The following is a 25,604-nucleotide window of genomic DNA, read 5'->3' on the forward strand; positions in this document are numbered from 1 at the left end:
GGATCATGAGGGCCATTTAAGAAACTCTGAGATAGGCACATGGATGATAGAAAAGTGGAGGGTAATACAGGAGGGAAGGGCTAGATTGACCTTAGAGTAGTTTAAAAGGTTGGCACAACATCATGGGCCTATGCTGTCAGTCGTGTTTTATGTAATGATATGTACCTACATCTCTAAAACTCTGAAACTTGACATTGGAAGAACTTGCAGTACAAAACTATCTGACCACACCAGTGATCAATCAAATCGATGAAAATACCCTAATTTTAAACAGAAAAGGAATGTTGAGATCTCGGGTATTGCAACACAAAGCAAAAGCATTGCTAATTCAGGCGGCCATCAGCTTTGGAGGGAAGTATGTATACCGTTCTGGATAGGCACCCTGCAAACAGTGCAGCATGGAGATTTGGGCCTGTAAGTACTGAAGCAGTAACATGTTGTTGAAACAGGAGCTGATGAAGAAACCGGCCATCCCTGTTGTGACATCCAAGCATCTAGTCCACCTGGCAGAACTGGAACACACAGTGGCTGAGCAGGATCACTCGCTGTCGACACTTGTGGACAAATTGAAAGCAGCAACCACTGAACTAGAGAAACAGAAAGATATTACAGAGCTGAAAATGAGGGAAAGCGAGACTGTGAAAGCAAGGTAAGTTCTTGGCACATTTTTGCCATTTTATAGTTTGCAGACATACTTTATACTTTATTGTCACCAAACTATTGATACTAGAGCATACAATCATCACAGTGATATTTGTTTCTGCGCTTCGCACTCCCTGAGGTACAAATCGAAGTAAATATAATAAAAATTTAAATTATAAATCATAATTAGAAAAATAGAAAAGGGTAAATAAGGTAGTGCAAGTCAGGTCCAGATATTTGGAAGGTACAGCCCAAAGAGCATATGAACAGAATTAGGTCATTTGGCCTATCGAGTCTACTCCACCATTTGATCATGGCCAATTTATTTTCCATCTCAATCCCATATTCCTGCCTTCTCCCTGTAATACTTGGCTCCAAATACATATTGATTATTTCCTATGTTCCCATGGTAATCTCTAAACGTGCCATAGTCTGGAATCAGAATCAGATTTGTTATCACACTCAGATTACATGAAATTTGTTATTTTGTGCAGCAGTACAATACAAAAAAATCAATAATGCAACTTAAAAAAAATAACTATGTAGTGTTTACGGGTTCATGGACTATTCAGGAATCTGATGACAGAGGCTTTCTAAATAGAATGCAATCAGATTTCCAGTAACTACAGAATCTCTTGTGTTTGGAGTGTAGTCAAACACTGGACTATCAAACATTATTTTAATGTCGTATTTCAAGAGTTGAAGAGAAGCATGCTGCTGAGCTGAAGGAGCTCCACAATGAAGCCAATCAACTGAGGAGCAGCAATTTGGAGATGGCAAAGGAGGTGCAGTACTTGCAAACTGAGCTGGAAGCCCAGAAACAGGCTAATACAAGAGCACCCACCACTACTATGAAGAACTTGGTGGAAAGGCTAAAAGGTCAACTTGCCTTGAAAGAGAAACAGCAAAAGGTAGGTGTTAGAAAATATGGTTGTGCACAGTATTGGTTTGGTCTTGATTGCCTGCATTTTGTTATTGTGTTACCTGGTTGACAGTAACATCTATAGAATCTTGTGCTTTAACAAACTGCTTTGCTATGGGGTGAAATTCCAATGAAAAAGAAAGATAAAGATTAGTTTCATTTGTCACATGTGCAGTGAAATGCAACGTTTGCATCGGGGAATATGCTGGAGCAGTCTGCAAGTGTCACCAAGCTTCCAGCACCAACGTAGTATACCCACAATTTACTAATCCTAACCCACGTCTTTAGAATATGGGAGAAAAAAAGGCAGAGTATCCAGAGGAAACCCACGCAGTCATAGGGAGAATGTTGAAATTCTTTAGAGTGATGGGAATCGAACCCCAATCCTGAAAATAGACCAAATTGATGTAATTTCTTGCTTTGCCTTGTGCTGTCAACCACTCATGTAATTTTCCCTCACCGCACACATCTGCTTACTTTGGACAGACTATATTAAACATCTGCTATTACCGTGGAGAACAATCACAAATGTACTAGTCACCAAATTATTTTGTACTGTTGAATAATTACTGATTTACAAGTTCAGAATCAGAATCAGAATCAGGTTTAGTATCACTGGCATAAGTCAAGAAATTTGTTTTGTGCCAGCAGTACATTGCAATACATAATAGTTTTAAAAAAATTCTAAATTACAATAAGAAACATTTAAATATAAATTACAATAAGGAAAAAAATATTGAGGTAATGTACATGGGTTCATTGACCATTCAGAAATCTGTTAACGGAGGAGAAGAAGCAGTTCCTAAAACAATGAACATTGTCATCAGGCTCATGTACCTCCTCTCTGATGGTAACAATGAGAACAAGGCACGTCTTGGGTGATGGGGGTCCTTAATGATGGATGCTACTGTTTTTGTAAAGGAAGTTGGCTGTTAATAATTATGGAAATCTTTTACAACTAGAACCTGTCACAATTTGACCTGCTACTGCCACTGCCTTTGTATGAGGCAGTTATGGAATTTAGGCTTTAAAGGCATCTAGTAATTTTTTCTGATTCCCATTCTCTACCTTACAGGCTCTAAGCAAAGCACTATTGGACCTTCGAGCAGAGATGACCTCTCATGCAGAACAACAAATTATATACCAGGCCTCACAAAAAGAGGGACAGCTTAATGTTCAGCAGATTGTTGACAAGCATACTAAAGAACTGAGGGTAAGCCATTAATAAATAAAGCCAAGATCTCTGTTCATCATGTTAATCTGTACTCCTTTTCTTTTTGTCTCTTTTTCCACAAACTGCAGCAATAAACCTGTTCTATATTTGCAAGTGTTTAGATTTTTGTGTTTGCTTAGAACATTAAACCTTTGCTTGCTTGCATAGCCATTTCCCAGTAGAAACAGCCAGTAGCCCAGGTATTGATGAGGCTGCAAGAATGTCCGGTACATATAGGTTGCCTTTTTGGAGTGAGTAAAAAATCTGCACAAGCACAAGTGAAACATTCAGTTTTCCCTCACTCAAAATATTCCTGATCTAGCCAGCAGGCAGTGAAGAAGAGAAGGAAAGGTCGACCTGTGCATAGATTGGAGTCACTATGGACCTTAACATAGGCCTGTCTTTATCTTCTTCTAGGCATTTGTGATCCTAGGGACTGATCTTTTGGACCAGTTTTCTTGCTTCCATTTTGACATGTCTACACAAATCTAAATCAGTAAATTATCTGCGAAATTAACTTGCAGGTCAGTAGAACTGCATTTGGACTGATAGAGAAAATATTTTTCTCGAGGGAGGATGGGGGGGGCAAATTTAGAGATAACAGATGTAAGAATGTCTCAAAAAAATATAAGGAACAAAATTTCAGAAGAATACACCTTAACCAAGTAAGTACTAAGATTTTTATATCTTGCAATCACAAGGTATTGTTGAGGTGAAAAAATAGATCATTTTGAGAGAAGGTGGATAAATGCTTCTTCAAAGTTAGTTCTGTGGGGTTGAATAAGGGATAGATTGGTAGAGTAGGGGATGCAAGAAGGGACAACAGTAATTTGGACAAATCTAGAATTTAGAATTTTATCTCTTACAGCTGTCTCACAACATGAGGGAGTAAAAATCTTTATGTTGCATCCTGTCGCCATGTACAAGCAATAAGGAAAGGGAAATGTGGGAGGATATTGCCCAAACACTATGATTGTATACATAATTGTTTTGTATCCATGTATGTACAGTCAGATATGCAATCAGATCAATGTGTATTGATGAATCTGATGGCCTGGTGAAAGAAGCTGTCACATAGCCAATTGGTCCTGGCCTTAATGCTGTGGTACTGTTTGCCAGACAGAAGCAGCTGAAACAGTTAGTGGTTGGGGTGGCTGGAGTCCCTGCTGATCATCCAGTCCCTTTTTACTACCCGCTCCAGTAAATGTCCTTAATAGAGGAAAGTTCTGACACAGTGGTGTCAAGTAAACAACCTCTCCCTCAATGTCGCAAAAACAAAGGAGTTGGTTGTGGATTACAGGAGGAATGGAGACAGACCAACCCCTATTGACATCAATAGATCTGGGCTGAGAGGGTAAATACATTCAAGTTCCTCGGCATCCACATCACCGAGGACCTTACATGGCCTGTACACACCAGCTGTGTGATGAAAAAGGCACAACAGCGCCTACTTCACCTCAGACGATTGATGAAGTTTGGTGTGGGCCTCCAGATCCTAAGAACTTTCTACAGGGGCACAATTGAGAGCATCTTTATTGGCTGCATCACTGCCTGGTATGGGAACTGTACCTCCTTTTATCGCAGGACTCTGCAAAGAGTCGTGCAGACAGCCCAGCACATCTGTAGTTGTGAACTTCCCAGGATTCAGGACATTTACAAGGACATGGGTTTAAAAAAAAAGCCCGTAGAATCATTCGGGACCCAAGCCATCCCAACCCCAATCTACTCCAGCTGCTATCATCCAGGAAGCGGTACTGCAACATAAAAGCCAGAACCAACAGACTTTGGGACAGCTTCTTCCACCAGGCCATCAGACTGATGAACTCATGTTGATGTGAGTGTGCTCTATATTACATTGACTGTTCTGTTTATTATAAATTACTATGGTTGCACATTTAGATGGAGATGTAACGTAAAGATTTACGTCATATATGTGAAGGATATAAGAAATAAGGTCAATTCAATTCAATAGTGCCCCTGTAAAAGGTCCTGAGGATTTGGGGACTCATGCCAAACTTCTTCAGCAGTCTGAGGTAAAAGAGGCACTGTTGTGCTCCTTTTTTACCACAGAGCTGGTATGTACAGTCCAGGTGAGATCTCCAGTGATGTGTATTCCATGGAACTTGAAATTACTCACCCTCTCAACTATAGACCCTTTGATGTCAATAGGGGCTAGCCTGTATCCATTCCTCCTGTAATCCACGATCAACTCCTTCATTTTTTCGACTGAAGGAGAGGTTGTTTTCTTGGGACTACTGTGTCAGGGCGTTGACTTTGCCTCTGTAGGCTGACTCATTGTGGAAATAAAGCCTATCAAAGTTGTGTCATCTGCTAATTAGATCAGCGTATTGGAGCTGTGTGTGGCAACACAGTCATGCGTGTATAGGGAGTAGAGGAGGGGGTTCAGGACATTGCCCTGGGGGGCTCCTGAGTTGAGGACCCATTGATCTGTTTTTGTACCATGAATGTTATGTCATGTATGTCATGAAATTTGTTGTTTTGCAGCAGTACAAAGCAAAGATATCAAATTATTATAAATTAGAACAATAAATAATTGGTGCAAAAAAAAGTAATAATAAGCATTCATAGACCATTCAGAAATCTGATAGCAGAGAGGATAACACTGTTTCTGAATAGTTCAGTTTGGGTCTTGGCTCCTGTATCTCAACCCAATAGTGGTAAAGAGAAAGCGGGTATGTCGCAAAGAGTCCTTCATGACCTTGAATGGAAAATCCTACCAAAAGTAGTGGGTATGGTGCAGTCCACCACAGGTAAAGCCCTCCCCACCCTTGAGCACATCTACGTGGAGTATTGTTGCAGGAAAGCGGCATCCATCATACCACCCAGGCCATGCTCTCTTCTCGCTACTGCCATCAAGATGAAGATACAGGAACCTCAGTACTCACACCACCAGGTTCAGGAGCAGCTATTAACTCTCAACCATCAGGCACTACACCAGACGGGATAAACCTCATTCAACTTCACTTGCCCCATCACTGAACTGTTCCCACAACTGATGGACTCACTTTCAAGGACCTTTTATTCTCATGTTCTCAATGTTTATTGCTTATTTGTTATTGTTATTATTATTTCCTTTTTTCTTTTGTATTTGCATAGCTTATCTTTTGTACACTCGTCACTGTTAGTCAATTTTTCATTAACTCTTATGGTTTTTGGATTCATTGAACATGTCAGCAAGAAAATGAATCTCGGGGTTGTATATGGTGACATATATGCACTTTGATAATTTTGCTTAGAACTTTGATCTTCTTCAGTCACTGCCTCTTTAAATTTACTTGATGGTGAGAAGGTTGTGCTCATGTTGATTGTGTCTAAACCCTGAGCATCCTCTTGCCATCCCATCTACTGGGGCTTCCATACCAGACTGTGATGCAACCAATCAGAGTGCTCTCTACTGTACATATAGCATATAGAAATTTGTGAAAATCTTCGACATATGAAATCTCAAACTCCTAATGAATTAGAGCCGGTGGCGTCTTTTGTTAAAGATTACATCAGTGTGTTGGGCCCAGGATAAAATCTCCAAGATGCGTATTCTCCCAACTTCCCTTTCTGAAGTCCAAATAAGTTTCTCGGTCTTGTTAACATTGAATGTGAGTTTTGTATAATATCTTTCCCATTACTTACTGTCACTCTCTCTCCCTCTCTCTCTCTCTCTCCCTCTCATTTCCGTTTCTCCAATTTCATTTCTTATGATCTCATTTTGACTTCTCTTGCACTTAGCCACCTCCTTCTTTCCTCTCAAGTATAGACTGTAGTTTTTCTCTTCTAGAATGCATAAGTATTCTTCCATTTCTATTTTAGTTTGTTCACTCCTAAGTGCTGTTCATCACTTATTTCTTCTAATGAAAGTCCACCCTCAAATAGTAACTTGCAGATATTGACTATTTCCACATTTGTTAGATTGTGTACAAGAATATCTCTGACAGAATAAACTTTCCCTCAATGTCAGCAAAACAAAAGAGCTGGTCATTGACGTCAAAAAGAGGGGTGGGGACAGTACTACGGTCTACATCAATAGTGTTAAGGTTGAGAGCTTTATGTTAGAGTGAACATCACCAATAGCCTATCGTGGTCCAGTCACAGAGATGCCACAGCCAAGAAAGCTCACTAACGCCGCAACTTATTCAAGAGGTTGAAGAAATTTGGCATGTATCTTTTGGTCCTCATCAATTTTTCTCAATGCACCATAGAAAGCATTCTATCCAAATGCATCATGGCTTGGTAAGGCAGTTGCTGTGCCAAAGACTGCAAAAACTGCTGAGAGTTATGAATAAAGCTCAGCGCATCATGGAAAACAGCCTCTGTTCCTTAGACTCTGACTAGACCTTGCTGCCTCAGTAAAGTAGCCAGCATAATGAAGGACCCCAATCACCACCTCAGGCATTCTCTCTTTTCCCTTCACCCATCAGGTGGAAGATACAAAATCCTGAGAGCATGTACCACAAGGCTTGGGACAGCTGCTACCCACTGTAATAAAGCTATTGACTGGTCCCCTAGTATGCTAAGATGGACTCTTGACCTCACAGTCTACCTTGCTATGCACCTTGTTGTCTGCCTGCACTTCTGTACCTGTAACACTTTATTTTGTATTCTGTTATTTATTTTAATTAGAGATATAGTGCAGAACAGGCCTTTCTGGCCTTTCAAGCCCCACCGCCCAGCAATCCACTGTTTAACCCTAGCCTAATCACAGGACAATTTTTAATGACCAATTAACCAGTACGTCTTCAGATTGTGGAAAGAAACTGGAGCACCTAGAGGAAACCCAGGCAGTCGGGGAAGGACATACAAACTTCTCAGACAATGCCAGAATTGAACTCCAGTGCCCTGAGCTGTAATAGTGTCAGGCTAACTGCTACACAACTGTGACACCTGATTGCTCTCCCTGGTACTACGTCAATGCATTGTTGTAATGAAATGATTTGTATGGATGCCATGCTTTTCACTGGACCACTGTGACAATAATAAACCAATTTACCAAGTGCCGTCACTGCTTTTGTTTCCAGCTGCATATTGGTTTGGCTGCCCCCAACTAGCTTACCTTGAACTTAAATTACTGACTGGTGCTTTATACCATTTCTAGGTTCGTGTAGAAGAACTAACTGAACAACTTGCAGCAACCAAAGAGAACGTGAAATCGTGCAAAAATAAGGAGGCAGCCACAGCGGCTGAAATAGATTCTTTAAATGGAGAGCTTCACAAAAAGCAACGAGTTCTAAACAAGCTGCAAACAGAAAAAGCAGAGTTGGAGAAAGAGAATGAGGAACTGAGGAAAAAGATTAACCGGCTGTCCAGCAGCATCCAGGTGCAAACTTTAATATGTTTCTGATCTCTGATTTAACTGTGGTTCATCTTCTAAATGCTGTATTTTAAAGTCCAAAAATAAACACAAGATTCTGTAGATGCTGGAAATCTTGAGCAACACACGAAGTGTTGGAGAAACTCAACAGGTCAGGCAGCATCTATGGAGGGGAATAAACAGCCAAGACCCTTCAATCACAAATTAAAGGTTGGGAGTTCAACTCCTACTCCAGAGAACTGAGCACGAAAAGGTGGAGTGTCTTTTCAGGGCCTTGCTAAGGAATTATTATTACTGCTTCCCTGAGAGTGATGTATTCCAAATCAAATGTTAAACTAAGGGAGACCTTCTCTGCTCCCTCAATTGGCTGTATCAGATCCCATAACAGATAAACAAGACACAATAGGGTCTTTTAAGAAGCTGCTCAGATTGTACATGAAGCTTGGATAAATAGAGGGCTCTGGGTAACCCGAGATAATTTCTGAAGTACATGTTTGGCACAGCATTGTGGGCCAGTATTGTGCTGTAGGTGTTTCTATATTAAGGTAAGGAGGAACTTCTTTAGCCAGTGTGTGGTGAATATGTAGAATTCATTACCACAGATGGCTGTGGAGGCCAAATCATTGGGTATATTTAAAACGGAGGTTCTAGGTTCTTGATTTGTCAGGACATCAAAGGTTACAGTGAAAAGGCAGGAGAGTGGTATTGAGAGGGATAATAGTTCAGCCAGGATGGAAAGGTGGAGCACATTCAATGGACCAAATGGCTTAATTCTGCTCCTATGTCTTACGAGAAACAAAGAATCCGTGATGTCCTAAGCCAGTATCATGAAGCAGATAATTTTTGAATGCAAATTGGATGCTAAGTTTCCTGTTTTATGACAGTGACTATACTACAAATATTTATAAGCCACAAAGCATGTCTGGAAGCCTTGCAAACACTCTCCAAATGTCATAGAATTCTACAGCACAGAAATGGGTGTTTCAGACACATCCTCATCTACACTAATCCAATTTCCCCACATTAGATGTCTAAATGTACAGTATCTTAAACATAATGATCGTATCTAACTCTGCCACCTCCTGTGGCAGCAAGTTCTAGATAACAACCACTGTGTGTTTGGCTTTGGGGGAGAGAAAGAATTCCTCTCAAATGTCCCGTAGATTTCTTCCTCTCAACTTAAACTTGTGTCCTCTGATATTTGATAACTCAACTGTAGGGAAAATACTCTGAGTAACTACCCTGTCTATGTCTCTTATAATTGTATATTTCTCTAGAGAAAATCACCCCTCAGTCTCCTTTATTCCAGGGGAAACAAGCCCAGTCTATCCAATCTCCCCATTGTTTAGGTCCTCAGATCCAGGCATCATCCTGGTGAGTCTCCTCTGCACTCTTTCCAACACAGCCTCATCCTATAGTGCAGGGAGCAGAACTGCACACAGTACTCAAGTGGTCTAATCAGTGTTGTGTGAAATTCCAACAAAAGTCCTAACTTTGCTATTTGTTGCCTCTAACTATTAAGGCAAACATGCTCTATAGTTTTTTAAAATAAACCTACATATCTGTGTGCCATTCTTTGAGAACTATGAATTTGAACCCCAAGGTCACCTTGTTCATCAACATTCCTTAGTGCCTTACCACTTACTATATGTGTCTTAACCCTACTTGACTTGCCCAAAGTGTATTATATTGTACTGGTTTAAATTCCATCTGCCTACACTCCAGCTTACATTCCATCTGATCTGCAGCCTTAGACAACCTTTCCCACTGTCCACAACACCACCTACAAATCTAATATTAACATATCTATTAATCATATCTCTTTTCAGATGACAATTCCAAAGGTATTTTTTCTTCATTGCTGTTCTAAGTGGTTGACTTTATTCCTATAACTGTGACCTGTGGCTTCTTAATTTCAGGTAGCCCTCTAAGAATGTTATGTAGTGGCAAAGTCACATGGTAATACAGCATAGGAATACAGCCCTTAGGCCCAATTAGTCCATGCCAAACACAGCATTTTACTAGTTAGTCCCAACTGTCCATGTACAGCCCATAATCCTCCAAGCTCCTCCCTCTTAAATGTTGTAGTTGTACCCACTTTGACCACTTCCTTTGACAGTTCCTTCTAAGTACTCACTATGCTCTGTGTAAGGAAGTTACCTCTTAGTCTCTTTTAAATCCCTCCCCTTTTATCTTTTATCAGTGCTCTCAAGTTTCTGACTCCTCAATCCTGGAGAAAAGACTGTGACTGCCCACTGTACCCAGACCCATCATCATTTTATAAACTTCTGTGGTCACCTCACATTCTTCTGTGATCCAAAGAACAAGGATCCAGTGTGGCTAACTACTGTCTGTAATGCAGGCCCACTAGTCCAGTCAGCATTCTCTTGAATCTCGTCTGCACCCTTTCAGCTTGACAACATCTTCCCTATAATGGGATGACCAAAACAGTATATAATACTCCCAAGTCTGACCTCACCAATGACTTGCATGCCCCTACTCCAAAACGCGATGTGTGATTGACATGCTAAGAAGACACATTTTTCACTACCCTATCTATTTGTGACGCTACACTTGTACTCCAAGATTCTTCTGTTCCACAACACCCAGGTGTGCCCTGCCATTCACTGTTTAAGTCCTAACCTGATATTCCCCAAAACGTATCTCCTCACACTTATCTAAATTCAAAAACATTTGCCATTCCTCAGTCCATCTCCCTAATTGATCAAAATCTCTTTGCAATTCATTGTAACCTTCTTTATGCGATATTACACCATTAATGTTATGTTTTATCTTCTACATTCATTAAACATTGCTATGCCTTATACCTTAAATGTTAGATAATGCTCTAGCTTTAAATGAGGTTCCTCCACATCCGTATTTCTCTGGTTCTTCTAAACTCAAGATAATACTTATCCTAATTTTGGTTCTTAAGAACTTTTTTCTTATTCCTGCAAAGCATCTTTGTATCTCATCCAAAAATATTCATTGATAACAAATATGGTATTAATTAGTATATTAATATTATATAAGTTGGGCAAAAAAAAGTCTACAACGTAGAGAATTAAGATTTGACTATGAATCTCATTTCCAGCATGAATCCATCATCTGCAGTCTGTTGTCTCTCCAAGATTCAATTAGTTGTGTATCACATCCTGTTTGCCTCGATAGTAGATTAGTAGAGCTAATAGGACTTGATGTTTCAATCCCTGTGATAACTTGGCACTCTCAGTGTTGGCAGTGGGCTTGGAGTGGTGACAAGGAAGGTAGGTACTTCATCAGGGTCATCAGGTGGGCACCATCCTGCTTTGATGTTTCATTGATAAGTCCACGACGTCTCCGAAGGGTTCAACGGTGCTACTTGCCGTCCCAGATACACCCCCCTCAGTTCCATACCCTCTTGCAGCCCAGTTGTTGTCTTTCCTTTTAATCCAAATCCAATTACTGCTTTCTTCTGCTGCGTTTGACAAAGACTTGATTGCTTATTGGAGTGAGTAACCCCTCACCCCCATCTTCTTCAATAGACTAGTCATAAATACATCAGTCTAAACAATACTAATGATGTGCTCACTATTCTGATAACTTATCAGTTGCTAAATTGGATAACTAAATAACATGCATGTGTTGTTATTTAACAAGTATCAACTGCAATTAAGCATTTTACAGGTGTTTAAAATAGACTGTTCCAGTATTGCCTGCAAGTTTAGAAGCCATTTATTTTAGTTTCTGAGGATAATCCACCAATATTAACAATGAAGAGCCCACTTTGACGTCTCCTTAGGGCTCAACGATGGCATCCCAGTTACACCCCCCCCCCTTTAATTCCATACCCTCCTATCTTCATCTTGCAGCCCAGTTGTTACCTTTCCTTTTAATCCAAATCCAATTACTGCTTTCTTCTGCTGCATTTGACAAAGACTTGATTGCTTATTGGAGTGAGTAACCCCTCACCCCCATCTTCTTCAATAGACTGGTCTTAGATGTAGCCACAAATCCCCTGCATCCCACTTCTACAGGGAAAATCTTGTATCTTCCAGCCATTCTGGGCAGCTTCAGTTGCCAGTTCAGAGTATTTGGTCTTTTTCCTCTCATAAGCTTCTTCAACACCATCTTCCCATGGTACTGTCAATTCCACAACATATGCCAGCTTGGCTGTTGTGGACCACAGGACCATGTCTGGCTGGAGTGTTGTAGCCGCAATGTCTGGGGGAAACACAAGCTTTTTTTTCAAGTCCACATCCGTTTTCCAATCTCAAGCAACCTGCAGGATGCTTACCTCTTTTGATGTTAAATGGTGCTCTGGAGGTTGGCCTGCTGGTACAAATTATGTGATATGAACATTTCTTGCCGATGTTTGTAGGAGAACATTTGTGGTGATTCGCCTCCGTTCCAAGATTGATGCCAGCTGACTGAAAATTTGGTTATGCCACCAAGTGTACCGCCCCTGGCTGAGGCTCGTGGTGTATCCTGTTAAAATGTCCCTTACTGATTCAGGTGCCTGACAAAGAGAGCAAGTGGGGTCGTCTCCCCACCACTGGTTCAGGTTCTGGGTGTGGGTAGGAGGTCATAAGTGTCTCTGATGACAAAGCTTAGCCGAGATCCCTTCATCTCCCAGATGTCACGCCAGCTGGGTTTCCTCTTTTTCATGCTCTCCCAATTAGTCCATTGGCCCTGCTTGGCCATTGAGATGGCCCAGGCGTGTCGCTCTGCCTCCTCCTGTCTTCCTCCTCCACCACAAGCCGTCTCTTCTGCACTGATGTTGCCTTGTGACATTGAGGAGCCTTTGCGAAGAGCCTGAGCCCGGCTCTCCCAAGTTGACCAACCAGATTCCTGAAGCGAAGAGTAGACTTAGCACTCTGAAAGGCTTCAGATGGGGTCCACTTCCTCCCCATTGCCACACGGGGAGAGGCCGCTGTTTGAATAACAGTATCTTCAGATTCAGTCAGGGTCATGACCAACCTTGCTTTGGTGCATTTGAATTCTTCCACAAGACTTGCAATTGGTTATTCTAATTTGCCGTTCCCGTACAGTCCAACAGGGCTTAAGCATCGTAGAAGTCCAAGCCACTGTTTCACATGTGTGCTGATCACTCTTTCGAGCTTTTCCACCTTGTTGATGGGGATTTCATTCACCTTTAAAAGCTACATGAGTCTTGGGAGTATGCAAAACTGGAAGCATCACAGTTTGAATTTTCCTGGCAGCCAGGTCTTGTTGATGTGAGCTACGTACGTGATGGTATCCTTTTTGATTTGTTTAAACTGCATGGTGTTCTTGAGCTTAGCATCATACCATCAGCCCAAGCTCTTCACTGGCATTTCTGAAACAGTTGGGACATGGGAAATCTTTGATCCGGGACTTGACCTTTGACAATGGAGGTGCTCCTGCACTTGCTGGGCTTGCTCTTCATCCTCACCCATGTGATGTTTTGCTGAAGCTTTTCCAGAAGTCTCTTGGTGCAGGGGACAGTTGTCGTCAGTATTGTTATATTGTCCATATAGGCTTGTATCGGTGGTAACCTTTGACCAAACTGTAACCGTTTTCCTCCCGCAACCCATTTTGAGGCTCTGATAATGAGCTCCATCGTCATAGTGAGGGCCAATGGGGAGATGGTGCACCCCGCCATGATGCCTACTTCCAGTGGTTGCCAAGCTGTTGTGAAGTCTGATATTGTGAGACAAACTTGTATATCCTGGAAGTAGTGTTTTACCGGATTTGTTATTGTTGCAGGCATCTGAAAGAATTCAAAAGCAGTCCACAGCAGGGAATGAGGAACTGATCCATAGGCGTTGGCCAGGTCGAGGAACAAGACATGCAAATCCTTTTCTTCTTTCTTAGCCATCTGGATTTGCTGTCATATGACGCTGGTATGTTCAAGGCATCCCGAGAAGCCTGCTATGCCAGCCTTTTGGATTGATGTATCAAAGAAATGGTTTTGTTTCAGATACTACTTAAGTCTTTGTGCCAACAAACTTGTCTTGTTTATAATAAAAATGAGAAACAAGATAAAGCAAGAAAATACTGATAAGCATGATGTAAACATTTTTTATTCTGTATTGGCCCTACATACATACTGTGAATGTAGAAATATTTTTGTAGAAAGATAACTGTATTATTGAGGTTTGTCATGGTGTCAAGCTTTCAGGCTTTCTTGTTTTATTTCAGTCCAAGACAGAGGCTGACAATAAACAGACCATAATAGACGAGCTACAGAGAAAAATTAAAAGACTGGAGAGCGAGCTGGACAAGAAAGTGACTTCTGAGCACAACGAAAGAAAAGTTTTGAAAGAAGACAAGGTATAGTTCCACAGCTGCAGATTTGTGTTGTGATCTCCCATTTAGCACCAAAAAGAACACTAGATATTAGATTGTAAAATAAGTAAATGATTTGTTTACCACCCTGACAATCCAAATTGGTTTCTAGCAGAGTAAATACAATTTTATAGGATTTCAAGCAGAACAAATTTACTTTGAAGTTTAACTTGCTTTTTTGTGATAATTTGGTACTAAATGCATCCTTGTAGACTTTGTGCTAAAAGAGGATAAATGTATGTTTTTTATCCTTTATTCAGAAATGTCATAGAGTTGTTTCCAAAGATCAGGTAATTCCATTTCTACTTTTCCAAAGAAATTAAATCACCATCTTGATCAAAAATAAAAATGCAAAAAGTTCTACATTAATTTTGTTCTTAGGATTTTTTAAAAAATGGTTTGCAATGGACTTTTTATGCTCTTAGCACATCGAAAACTCTTAACTGAGTAATTGAGTTTTTTTAAAGTGTAGTCATTTTTGCAAATTTGTTTCCTGACAAAGGGAAATTTTTGATTGATGCTATAATAAAAATATTGCTTGAGAGATTATTGTAGATCAAGACAATTGAGAAATGAACCTGGTATCTTTAAAATAGTGCATTTCAACCTGTTATGTTAGGATGAGAGAGTGGATAAAATCTCCTGTTGTGAGAAGGCAAAGTGCAGGTTGTGAAGGAGAGAAATATTTAACAGAAAGTATCAAATCCTGAACACAAGCACTTGATTACCAAGAAGTTACTTTACAACTTGTTTTGCTAATTCTCCCATGAATTGCAGAGCAGACTGGATGGGTTGAATGGCCTAACTCTGCTTCTGTTTTATAGTCTCATGTTAAAAATGCTACATAAAAATCAAAAATAATGCTGAGATCCCTCCAAAGTAACATTTTCCATTACCTTCTTTTACCCATTTAAAAAAATATTTTTTTGCCTGTAATACAAATCTACAATGACTGGAATGGTAAGGTTCAAACTGCTTTTATTGGATTATAATTTAATTGGCTCCTTTAAAGGACCAATGGTCTTGGACCATGTTGCCATAGTACCTCTCAGCTGGAGACTCTAAACACAATCAGCAAAAAATAATGTACTTCTACTGCAGATCAAATTAACTTTCGTTTCAGACTGTTCATTTATTCGACATTACAATGGAAACTCGTTCGAAAAATGTTTTCTTCCTCTGGATAGCACCTAGGTATTGTAAACAGACTTTAAAAAAAAAATTATCACCTAACGGCTGTGTTAATTTGGAATGAGCAATTTACCCAGAAGATAGGATTAGATTTGCAGAATCACTTCAGTTATAGTTCAGATTCTGTGGAAGACTAACCGTGAGATCACCACATTCACCGTAATTGGCAGGTAAGTAAAGCCCAAAAATAATGCCAAGAAAGAGAAGTAACAGAGATTTTAATTTGCAACAAGTTGCTGAATGATATTAATAGCTTCTCTGTCAGCCTTGGCAGAACACAAAAAGTTACCAGTTTATTGGAATGAAACACCTAGATTTGTCCCAAGAATAAGAATGGATGTTGTTGCAGCCATCTCAGGCTGGTAATTAAAGAACCCATTTAGTGTTCCTGGGGGAAAAAAACTGTTGAAACGGCAGCCTTGTCATAGATTGGTAGTATACATGACGATTTCTTAGACTGATTTTCGCTTTTTTTTTTGTTTTCTCTCTCTTGTCTGTCAATCTGTCTTTCTGTCTCTTTCTGAATAGAACTGGATGCTTTTCACCTTGTTTCCTTCCCAATATTCCTCTTCCATTAGGTGCAATCTTTTACTTTTTTATGTCCTTTTCATCTACTTATTGGTGACTGTTTTCCTGATTATTGCATGATAATTTCTTTTCACAGATACTGTCTTGCCCTATGAATTCCTTCAACATCTTGTTTTTGCTCCAGATTTCAGCATCTGCAGTCTCTGCAGATTCTCCCTACAAGTAGAGACATCAACCTTCATTTGTCCTATTAGAGTGCTTCAAAACAGATCAGCCTTTAGGGTTACTAAGTTGTGAACATGCTATGTTGGCACTGGAAGCATATTGACACTTGCAGAAAAGCCTAAACTGGTCTTTTTCCAGAGACTTTAGTCCAGTCTGGCACTCTTCTATTACGTTAATTAAAGCTACCACAACTAAAGCTGGGACAGAATGTCTTTTCTTGTCTAAGGCCACCCATGGTCACATTTTCTCATATCTGAGCGATGATTGATAGCAAGGTGATTGCCATGATGTGCTGTATTTACAGTACTTTCCCTTGCAATACAGACCTCCAGAGAGGAAATCGTGAGGTGGGAAGAAGGTAAAAAGTGGCAAGCTCGATTAGAAGGAGCAAAAAACAAGCTGAAAGAAAAAGAGAAGGAGGTAGAAACTTTGACCAAACAAGTCACCACTGCAAAGGAACTGTATGCAAAGTAAGTTTTAATTTTGTGCATTGCTTCTTCTAATGTGATTCCCATCTTTTTATTTACTCACACTGTTAAATTGGCTGGTGGAAAGCAGACAACACCCAGCATCACAAAGCTTAATCATCAAAACAGAAAATATGTATTTGGTCCCTGCTGGGTTCGGGGGATGGCCGCTGCAGGCTGGCTTTCCCATTTGTCTGCTCTCCAGTGTTCACTTCCTGGAAGATAAGCTCGATTGCCTTTCGTCTGGAGATGAACCAGTGTGAGAAGAGGAACTGCCGCATATTTGTTTTTGCAGAAACATGGCTCCAGGACAACATTTGTGCACTATCAGTCTTCAGACCATGCCACCCAGGGACATGTGCTATTATTATTTTTGTGACTGTATGTGCTATCATAGCTGCATGTTTTTGCATGTCGGTATGCACTGTGTTTGCCACCTTGGCCTGGGGTGGGAGGGGAGCGCTATTTCGTTTAACAGGTTGGATTACAATTGAACTTGAACTTGAAAACTATAAAGTGATTTAACAGAAGACCTTCAAAACTAATTAGTAACATTCAATAAATAGTGATACAAAATAGCAAAATGATCTCAAGGAATTTGCTATACACTGAACAATTCCTTCCATTTTATATTTACTTTTTTTTTGTAGGTATTCTTTCGCACTTCCAGTTGAAAAGATTGGTTCATTTTTATGACCAACCAAATTGTTTTGAATGTTGAAACTGTAATACATTTTCTGTAACTTTCAATTTAATAATCTCTCTGCTTCAGCATCGGTTAAGTACAGTCCAGACTTATTATTGAAAGGCCTTGATAGAGTAGATATGGAGAGGATTTTTCCTATAGTGGAGAAGTCTAGGACCAAAGAGCACAGCCTAAGAATACAAGGATGTCCCTTTAGAACAGAGATGGAGAGGAATTTCTTTAGCCAGTGGGTAGTGAATCTGTGGAATTTATTGTGTCAGATGGCTGAATAGCTCAAATAACTGGGAATATTTAAAATGGAGATTGATAGGTTCTTGATTAATAGTTGAGTCCAAGATTATTGGGAGAAAGCAGGGGAATGGGGTTGAGAAGGATAATAAATATCTGAATGGCCTAAGTCTGCCTCAGATTTATTTCTGAAATCTGAGTCCCAGATTATCATTAATTGATTCCAGCTAAACAGTAGCAAAAAGTAAATCACCTCAGGTTTACACTAGCATCTCCCATTTTTCTGAAAGTAATCACTCATTTAGTTTAGTGCTCAGCAATTTTGGCATGCACTTAAATCCTGAGATGTCTTGTATCATACACCTAGTTGTTTTCCCAAGAGCCCACCTGTAGAATGCTATTCATTTTAATAATTTTATTCCCACGAAGCTGCTGAAAAATTTCCTATAGGATTAATTTTAAATTGATCTTCTCAAAAGCTTCCTGTCTTCTACTATTCACAATCCCAGTGAATCCCAACTTTGGCAGAGTGCGGGCTTTATAACTTCAGTTCCGACTCCACCATTTCCCCAAAGCTCCATTGATTACTTATTCATTGTTAAGTCTTCATCCCTGGAACAGAAAACTACAGAGAGTGGTCAATACAACTCAGTCTATCACAGGTAAAACACTCCCTACAATGAGCATATTTACATGGAGCATTGCCACAGGAAAGCAACATCTGTCATCAAAGACCCCACCATCCAGTCCATGCTTTCTTCTCAGTACTACGATCGGGCAGGAAGTACAAGCGCCTTGGGTCCCACACCACTAGGTTCTGGAATAGTTATTTCCCTACAACCATCAGGCTTCTGAATCAGCGAGGATAACTTCACTCACCACAACTCTGGACCGATTCCACAAATTACAGCAACACACAGAATGCTGAAGAAACTCAGCAGGCCAGGCAGCATCTATGGAAAAGAAGCAAGACCTTTCATCACATTCATTTGAAACATACAGTGAAATGCATCATTAATGTGAACGACCAGCGCAGTCCATGGTTTTGCGGGGGGCAGCCAGAAATGTCGACATGGTTCCAGTGCCAACATACCATGTGCACACCTTACCAACCCATATATCTTTGAGATGTGGGAGGAAACCAGAACACCTGGAAGAAATCCACACCGTCATGCAGAGAACATAAATCTCCTTGCAGGAATTGAACCCCAATCACTCGCACTATAAAGCAATTGTACTAACTGCCATACTACCATTGCCTTTTATTTCATGTTAATAGCTGTTCATCACTTCCAATGTTTATGAAGCGTAAGTTGTGTTTTATATTCTACTGATACTGCTAGACTTCTTGCATATTTCCAGCATTTTAATTGTTATTTTCAGATTTTGAGCATCTGTAATATTTTGATTTTATCTTGCAATTGAGAATTTTGATTGAAAAGCACATTTAACAATTGTGGGTTTTGCAGCAAACAGTGCACTTTATAATAAAATGGATATTATAAATGTGTTCAATGGCAGAGTTGACCATGAAAAGACATGTTTACAGAGGAAACTGAAAGCTCGTGGAATTACAGTAGACCAGGTTGTAGGTGTTAGAACCATGGAAAGTGACAGAGAGATAGAAGATTTAAGAAGAAAGAATGTGGAACTTCAAGACCAGATGGAAAACCTGAGGTGAATAGTACAATAGTTCCAATTGTTTCTCGTTGTTAATCTGTTTTTCTTATCTCTAACACTTCTAATTATATTTTAATATGCTACCAGATCCTTATTGGTCTGTTCCTCCATGAATATTTTGAAATATATTTTCATAAAACAGAATGAAAATCCAATACACACCAGATTCTGCAGCTGATGGACATCAACAGCAATGCACAAACAAAGTGCTGGAGGAACTTGGCAGATCAGGCAGCAGCTATGCCGGGGAATAAACAATTGATATTTCTGGCTGAGTCCTGATGAAGGGTCTCAGCCCAAAACATTGACTGTTTATTCCAGTCAATAGATGCTGCCTGAACTGCTGATTGCTCTAGTGTTTTGTGTATGAAACTGAAAATCCAAATCATTCCTTCTGAAGACTTGTCAGAACTCTGCAGATAACTGGTTCCAAGCTGTTTCTATGGACACATATAAGGCCTTGAGCAGTCATCTGCATTGAAGAAGTTCTCAGGAGATGAGTAACCAGGTATGGAATTGGCTGGGAATACCTATGTCTTTTCCCTTACATAACCGGGAAGCTGGTACATTGTATAAAATCAGGCTTCCTACTTCAACAGATGTTAGAAATGGAGCCCACCAGGGCGTTCAGAACAGAAACTGAAATTGCCATGGCTCTTCATCCCACTTAGAAGGACAAAGCTTTACTGTTGGCCCTCTTTAGAAGGTGAGGTAAAGGAAGTTTTTATCCAAAAAGCATACTAGTGACATCTTGTGGATGGCACTACAACCTACATGTTCCAGATCTTAGTGTTCAAAATGCCTCAGAAGTGTCAATCCATCCATATTACTTGGAGTCATAGAGTAACACAGTACAAAAGGAATAAAGGTGTAGGCTATTTTCTAAACTGAGACCAAATTCAGAAATCTGAGTTGCTAAGGGACTTAAGACTCCTCGTGCAGAGTTCCCTAAAGGTGAACTTGCAAGTTGAATTGGTGGTAAGCAAGGCAAGAACATGTTAGCATTCATTTTGAAAGAACTAGAATATAAAAGCAACAGTGTAATTCTGAGGATTTATATGGTGTTGATTAGATGGCACTTGGAATATTGTGAGCAGTTTTAGGCCCCATATCTAAGAAAGGATGTGCTGGCATTGAAGATGGTCCAGAGAAGGTTCTCAAGAGTTAACCTGGGAATGAAAGGGTTAATGTATGAGAAGCATTTTATGGCTCTGGGTCTGTACTTACCGGAGTTTAGGAGAATAAGGAGGTGGGGGGGGGGGATTCTTATTGAAATCCATCAAATATTGAAGGACCTAGGTAGAGTGGACATGGACAAGATGTTCCCAATAGTGAAGGAGTCGAGGACCAGAGCACACTGCCTCAGAATACAACAATGTCCCTTTAGAACAGAGATGCGGAGGAATTTCTTTAGTCAGATGGTGGTGAATTTGTGGAAGCTGTCATTGAGTATATTTAAAGTGAAGGTTGTTAGGTTCTTGATTAGTAAGGGTGTCAAAGATTGCAGGGAGAAGACAGGAGAATGGAGTTGAGAGGGATAATAGATCAACCATGATTGAATGATAGAGCATACTTGATGAGTTGAATGGTCTAATTCTGCTCTTAGATCTTCTTGTCTTCTGCATTAAAGGGCATGACCTCCAGAGTTGTGATCTCAGGATTGTCCCCCATTCTATGTGCTAGTGAGGCTAGAATTATGAAGATTATACAGTTTAATATGCGGCTAAGGAGTTGGTGTAGGAGGGAGGGCAGAAGGTTTTTGGATCACTTGGGACCAGTACAGAAGGGACAGCTTTCACCTGAACTGGAGAGAGACTAATATCCTATTGGGAAGGTTTGTTAGTACTGCATGGTGGGGTTTAAACTAGAGTAACAGGCAGATGGGAACCAGAGTACCAGAACAGTTAGTGGGGAATTTGTGGATGCAGATGTTAGTAAGACCTCAGACAAAGTTAGGAGTCAAAAGATGCAACTAGTGTACTGAGTTGTGTATATTTCAATGCAAGTATCGTAGGAAAGGTGGATAATTTTGCTGAAGATGAGATAGCTGGTTTACAAACAGGCATTGTGTAATTAGAGGCTGTTGATGAGGCAGGACTGAAGGTGTTGTATTTGAAAGCACGCAGTAAATGGAATAAGGTAGTTGGAACTTGCAGCACATTTGCAGATATGATGTTGTCGTCATCACTGAATCATGGTGGAAAGAAGATTATAGCTGGGAGCTTAATGTCCAAGGATATACACTGTATTGAAAGGATGGGCAGGAAGGCAGAAGGGGTGGTGTTGCTCTTCTGTAAAAAAATGAAATCAGATCGTTGGAAAGAGGTGACATTGGGTTGGAAGGATATAGTCTACAAATTACATCGGGAGTTAGAAAATGCATGCCAAAAGGGCAATGTTACAATAGTCATGGGGGTCTTGAATATGCAGATAAATTCACAAAATCAGGTTTGTGCTAGATTGCAAGACAAGGAATTTCTTGAGTGCCTATGAGATGGCTTCTTAGAGCAGCTCATGGTTGAGCCCACTAGTGGATCAGCTATTCTGGATTGGGTGTTGTGCAATGAACCAGAATTGATTAGAGACCATAAGGTTAAAGAACCCTTGGGTGGCATTATCATAATATGATTGAATTCAGCCTGAAATTTGAGGAGAAGCTAAAGTCGGATGTATCAGTATTACAATGAAGCAAAGGAAATTATAGAAGCATTAGAGAGGAGTTGGCCAGAATTGACTGGAAAACAACACTGGCAGCAATGATGCCAGAGCAGTAATGATTAGAATTTCTGGAAGCAATTCAGAAGGCCCAGGATATGTACATCCCAAAGAGGAAGAAGTATTCTAAAGGCAAGTATTCTATGACATAACCATAGCAAACAAGAGAAGTCAAACCCAAAGAGAGGGCAGATAATAGACAATAGACAATAGGTGCAGAAGTAGACCATTCGGCCCCTCGAGTCTGCACCGCCATTCTGAGATCATGGCTGATCATTCACTATCAATACCCAGTCCCTGCCTTGTCCCCATATCCCTTGATTCCCCTATCCATCAGATATCTATCCAGCTCCTTCTTGAAAGCATCCAGAGAATTGGCCTCCACCGTTTTCCGAGGCAGTGCATTCCACACCTCCACAACTCTCTGGGAGAAGAAGCTCTTCCTCAACTCTGTTTTAAATAACTGACCTCTTATTCTCAATCCATGCCCTCTGGTACTGGACTCTCCCAACATCTGGAACATATTTCCTGCCTCAATCCTATCAAATCCTTTAATTATCTTAAACGTTTCAATCAGATCCCCTCTCAATCTCCTCAATTCCAGCGTGTACAAGCCCAATCTCTCCAATCTCTCTGCGTAAGACAGCCCTGCCATCCCAGGAATCAACCTTGTGAATCTACGCTGCACTTCCTCAATTGCCAGAATGTCCTTCCTTAAACCTGGAGACCAAAACTGTACACAATATTCCAGGTGTGGTCTCACCAGGGCCCTGTACAAATGCAAAAGAACATTCTTGCTCTTGTATTCAATTCCCCTTGTAACAAAGGCCAACATTCCATTTGCCCTCTTCACTGCCTGTTGCACTTGCTCATTCACCTTCATTGACTGGTGAACTAGGACTCCTAGGTCTCTTTGCATTTCTCCCTTACCTAACTCGACACTGTTCAGACAATACTCTGCCCTCTTGTTCCAGCTTCCAAAGTGGATAACTTCACATTTATTCACATTGAATGACATCTGCCAAGTATCTGCCCACTCACTCAGCCTATCCAAGTCTCCCTGTATTCTCCTAACGTCCTCTTCGCATGTCACACTGCCACCCAGTTTAGTATCGTCAGCAAACTTGCTGATATAGTTTTCAATGCCCTCATCTAAATCATTGACGTAAATCGTAAAGAGCTGTGGTCCCAATACAGAGCCCTGTGGTACCCCACTAGTCACCTCCAGCCAGTCTGAGAAACACCCATTCACTGCTACCCTTTGCTTTCTATCTGCCAACCAGTTTTCTATCCATGTTGAAACCCTGCCCCCAATTCCATGAGCTCTGATTTTACTCACCAATCTCCTATGTGGCACCTTATCGAATGCCTTCTGAAAATCTAGGTACACAACATCTACTGGCTTACCCTCGTCTAACATCCTTGTTACACCCTCAAAAAACTCCAACAGATTAGTCAAGCATGATTTGCCCTTGGTAAATCCATGCTGGCTCGGCCTAATCCTATTTCTGCCATCTAGATGTGCCACTATTTCGTCCTTAATAATGGACTCAAGCATCTTCCCCACGACTGACGTTAGGCTAACAGGGCGATAGTTCTCCGTTTTCTCCTTCCCTCCCTTCTTGAAAAGTGGGACAACATTAGCCACTCTCCAATCTTCAGGAACTGATCCTGAATCTAAGGAACATTGGAAAATGATTACCAATGCATCCGCAATTTCCTGAGCCACCTCTTTTAGAACCCTCGGATGCAGACCATCTGGACCCGGGGATTTATTAGCCTTCAGTCCTACCAGTCTACTTATCACAGTTTCTTTCCTAATGTCAATCTGTCTCAATTCCTCTGATATCTTATGACCCTGGCCCATCCATACATCTGGGAGATTGCTTGTGTCCTCCCTGGTGAAGACAGATCTAAAGTATGCATTAAATTCTGTTGCCATTTCCCTGTTTCCCATAACAATTTCTCCCAATTCATTCTTCAAGGGGCCAACATTGTTCTTAACTATCTTCTTTCTCTTCACATAGCTAAAAAAGCTTTTGCTATCCCCTTTTATATTCCTGGCTAGACTGAGCTCATACCTGATTTTTTCTCTCCGTATTGCTTTTTTAGTTAAGATCTGCTGTTCCTTAAAACTTTCCCAATCATCTGTATTCCCACTCATCTTAGCCCTGTCATACTTCTTTTTCTTTAATGCTATACAATCTCTGACTTCCTTTGTCAACCACTGTGGCCCCTTCCCCCTCTTTGAATCCTTCCTTCTCATTGGAATGAACTGCATTTGCATCTTTTGTATTATGCCCAAGAATATCTGCCACTGCTGATCCACTGTCTTTCCTGCCAGGGCATCCGCCCATTTAACTTTGGCCAGCTCATCCCTCATGGCTCCGTAGTCTCCTTTATTTAATTGCAACACTGACACCTCTGATCTGCCCCTATCCCTCTCAAATTGTAGATAAAAACTTATCATGTTATGATCACTACTTCCTAATGGCTCCTTTACTTCAAGATCACTTATCAATTCCTGTTCATTACACATCACCAAGTCCAAAATAGCCTCGTTCCTGGTTGGCTCAAGCACAAGCTGTTCCAAAAATACATCCCTTAGACACTCCACAAACTCCCTATCCTGGGGTCCAGCACCTACCTGATTCTCCCAGTCCACCTGCATGTTGAAATCTCTCATAACGACTGCATTACCTTTAGCACATGCCAATGTTAACTCCCTAATCAACTTGTACCCAATATCCACGCTACTGTTTGGGGGCCTGTACACAACACCCATTAGGGTCTTTTTACCCTTACTGTTCCTCAGCTCAATCCACACAGACTCTACTTCCCCTGTTCCCAAGTCACCTCTTGCTAAGGACTGAATCTCATTCCTCACCAACAGGGCCACCCCATCCCCTCTTCCCATATTTCTGTCTCTACGATAGCACGTATACCCTGGTACACTCAATTCCCAGGCCTGATCCCCTTGCAGCCATGTCTCCGTTATCCCAACAATATCGTAGTTCCCCATTTTCATCTGAGCTTCAAGCTCATCTGTCTTATTTCTGACACTACGCTCATTCAAGTATAGAATTCTTAGCCCATTCCTCCTCTCTTTGCTTAAAACACTGTCTACTATACCTAACCCAGCTCCTTGAACTTCCATCAGGCAAATTGCACCCTGAATTTTGATGACCTTCTCAAGATCACCCAAACCTTGTACACATTTAACCCCATGCACCTTCTGACCAACCTTCTGGATCTGGATCCCTGCCCCCTGCACATCTAGTTTAAACCCCCCCGAGCAGCACTGGCAAATACTCCTGCAAGAATGTTAGTACCCCTCCGGTTCAGATGTAGACCATCCCTTCGAAACAGATCCCAATGTCTCTGGAACAAAGACCAATTATCCAAAAACCTGAACCCTTTCTTCCTGCACCATGCTCTCAGCCTCGTATTAATGT

The 25,604-nt window shown here is 40.8% G+C and overlaps 1 protein-coding gene across 3 annotated transcripts in view; it reads left to right on the plus strand.

Moving 5' to 3' along the window:
• The window catches only part of cep290 (centrosomal protein 290), a 185,867-nt gene that overhangs the window by 128,321 nt on the left and 31,942 nt on the right, over positions 1–25,604 (plus strand). For all 3 annotated transcript variants that reach the window (XM_059977654.1, XM_059977655.1, XM_059977656.1), the window contains 7 exons: positions 450–649; positions 1,340–1,553; positions 2,640–2,777; positions 7,885–8,106; positions 14,263–14,394; positions 16,678–16,823; positions 19,276–19,431. In XM_059977654.1, coding sequence (XP_059833637.1) covers positions 450–649; positions 1,340–1,553; positions 2,640–2,777; positions 7,885–8,106; positions 14,263–14,394; positions 16,678–16,823; positions 19,276–19,431 — 1,208 coding nt within the window. The remainder of the gene's footprint in view (positions 1–449; positions 650–1,339; positions 1,554–2,639; positions 2,778–7,884; positions 8,107–14,262; positions 14,395–16,677; positions 16,824–19,275; positions 19,432–25,604) is intronic.

The sequence above is a fragment of the Hypanus sabinus genome, chromosome 8 (assembly GCF_030144855.1).
Source record: "Hypanus sabinus isolate sHypSab1 chromosome 8, sHypSab1.hap1, whole genome shotgun sequence".
In the NCBI taxonomy this organism is placed as follows: domain Eukaryota; kingdom Metazoa; phylum Chordata; class Chondrichthyes; order Myliobatiformes; family Dasyatidae; genus Hypanus; species Hypanus sabinus.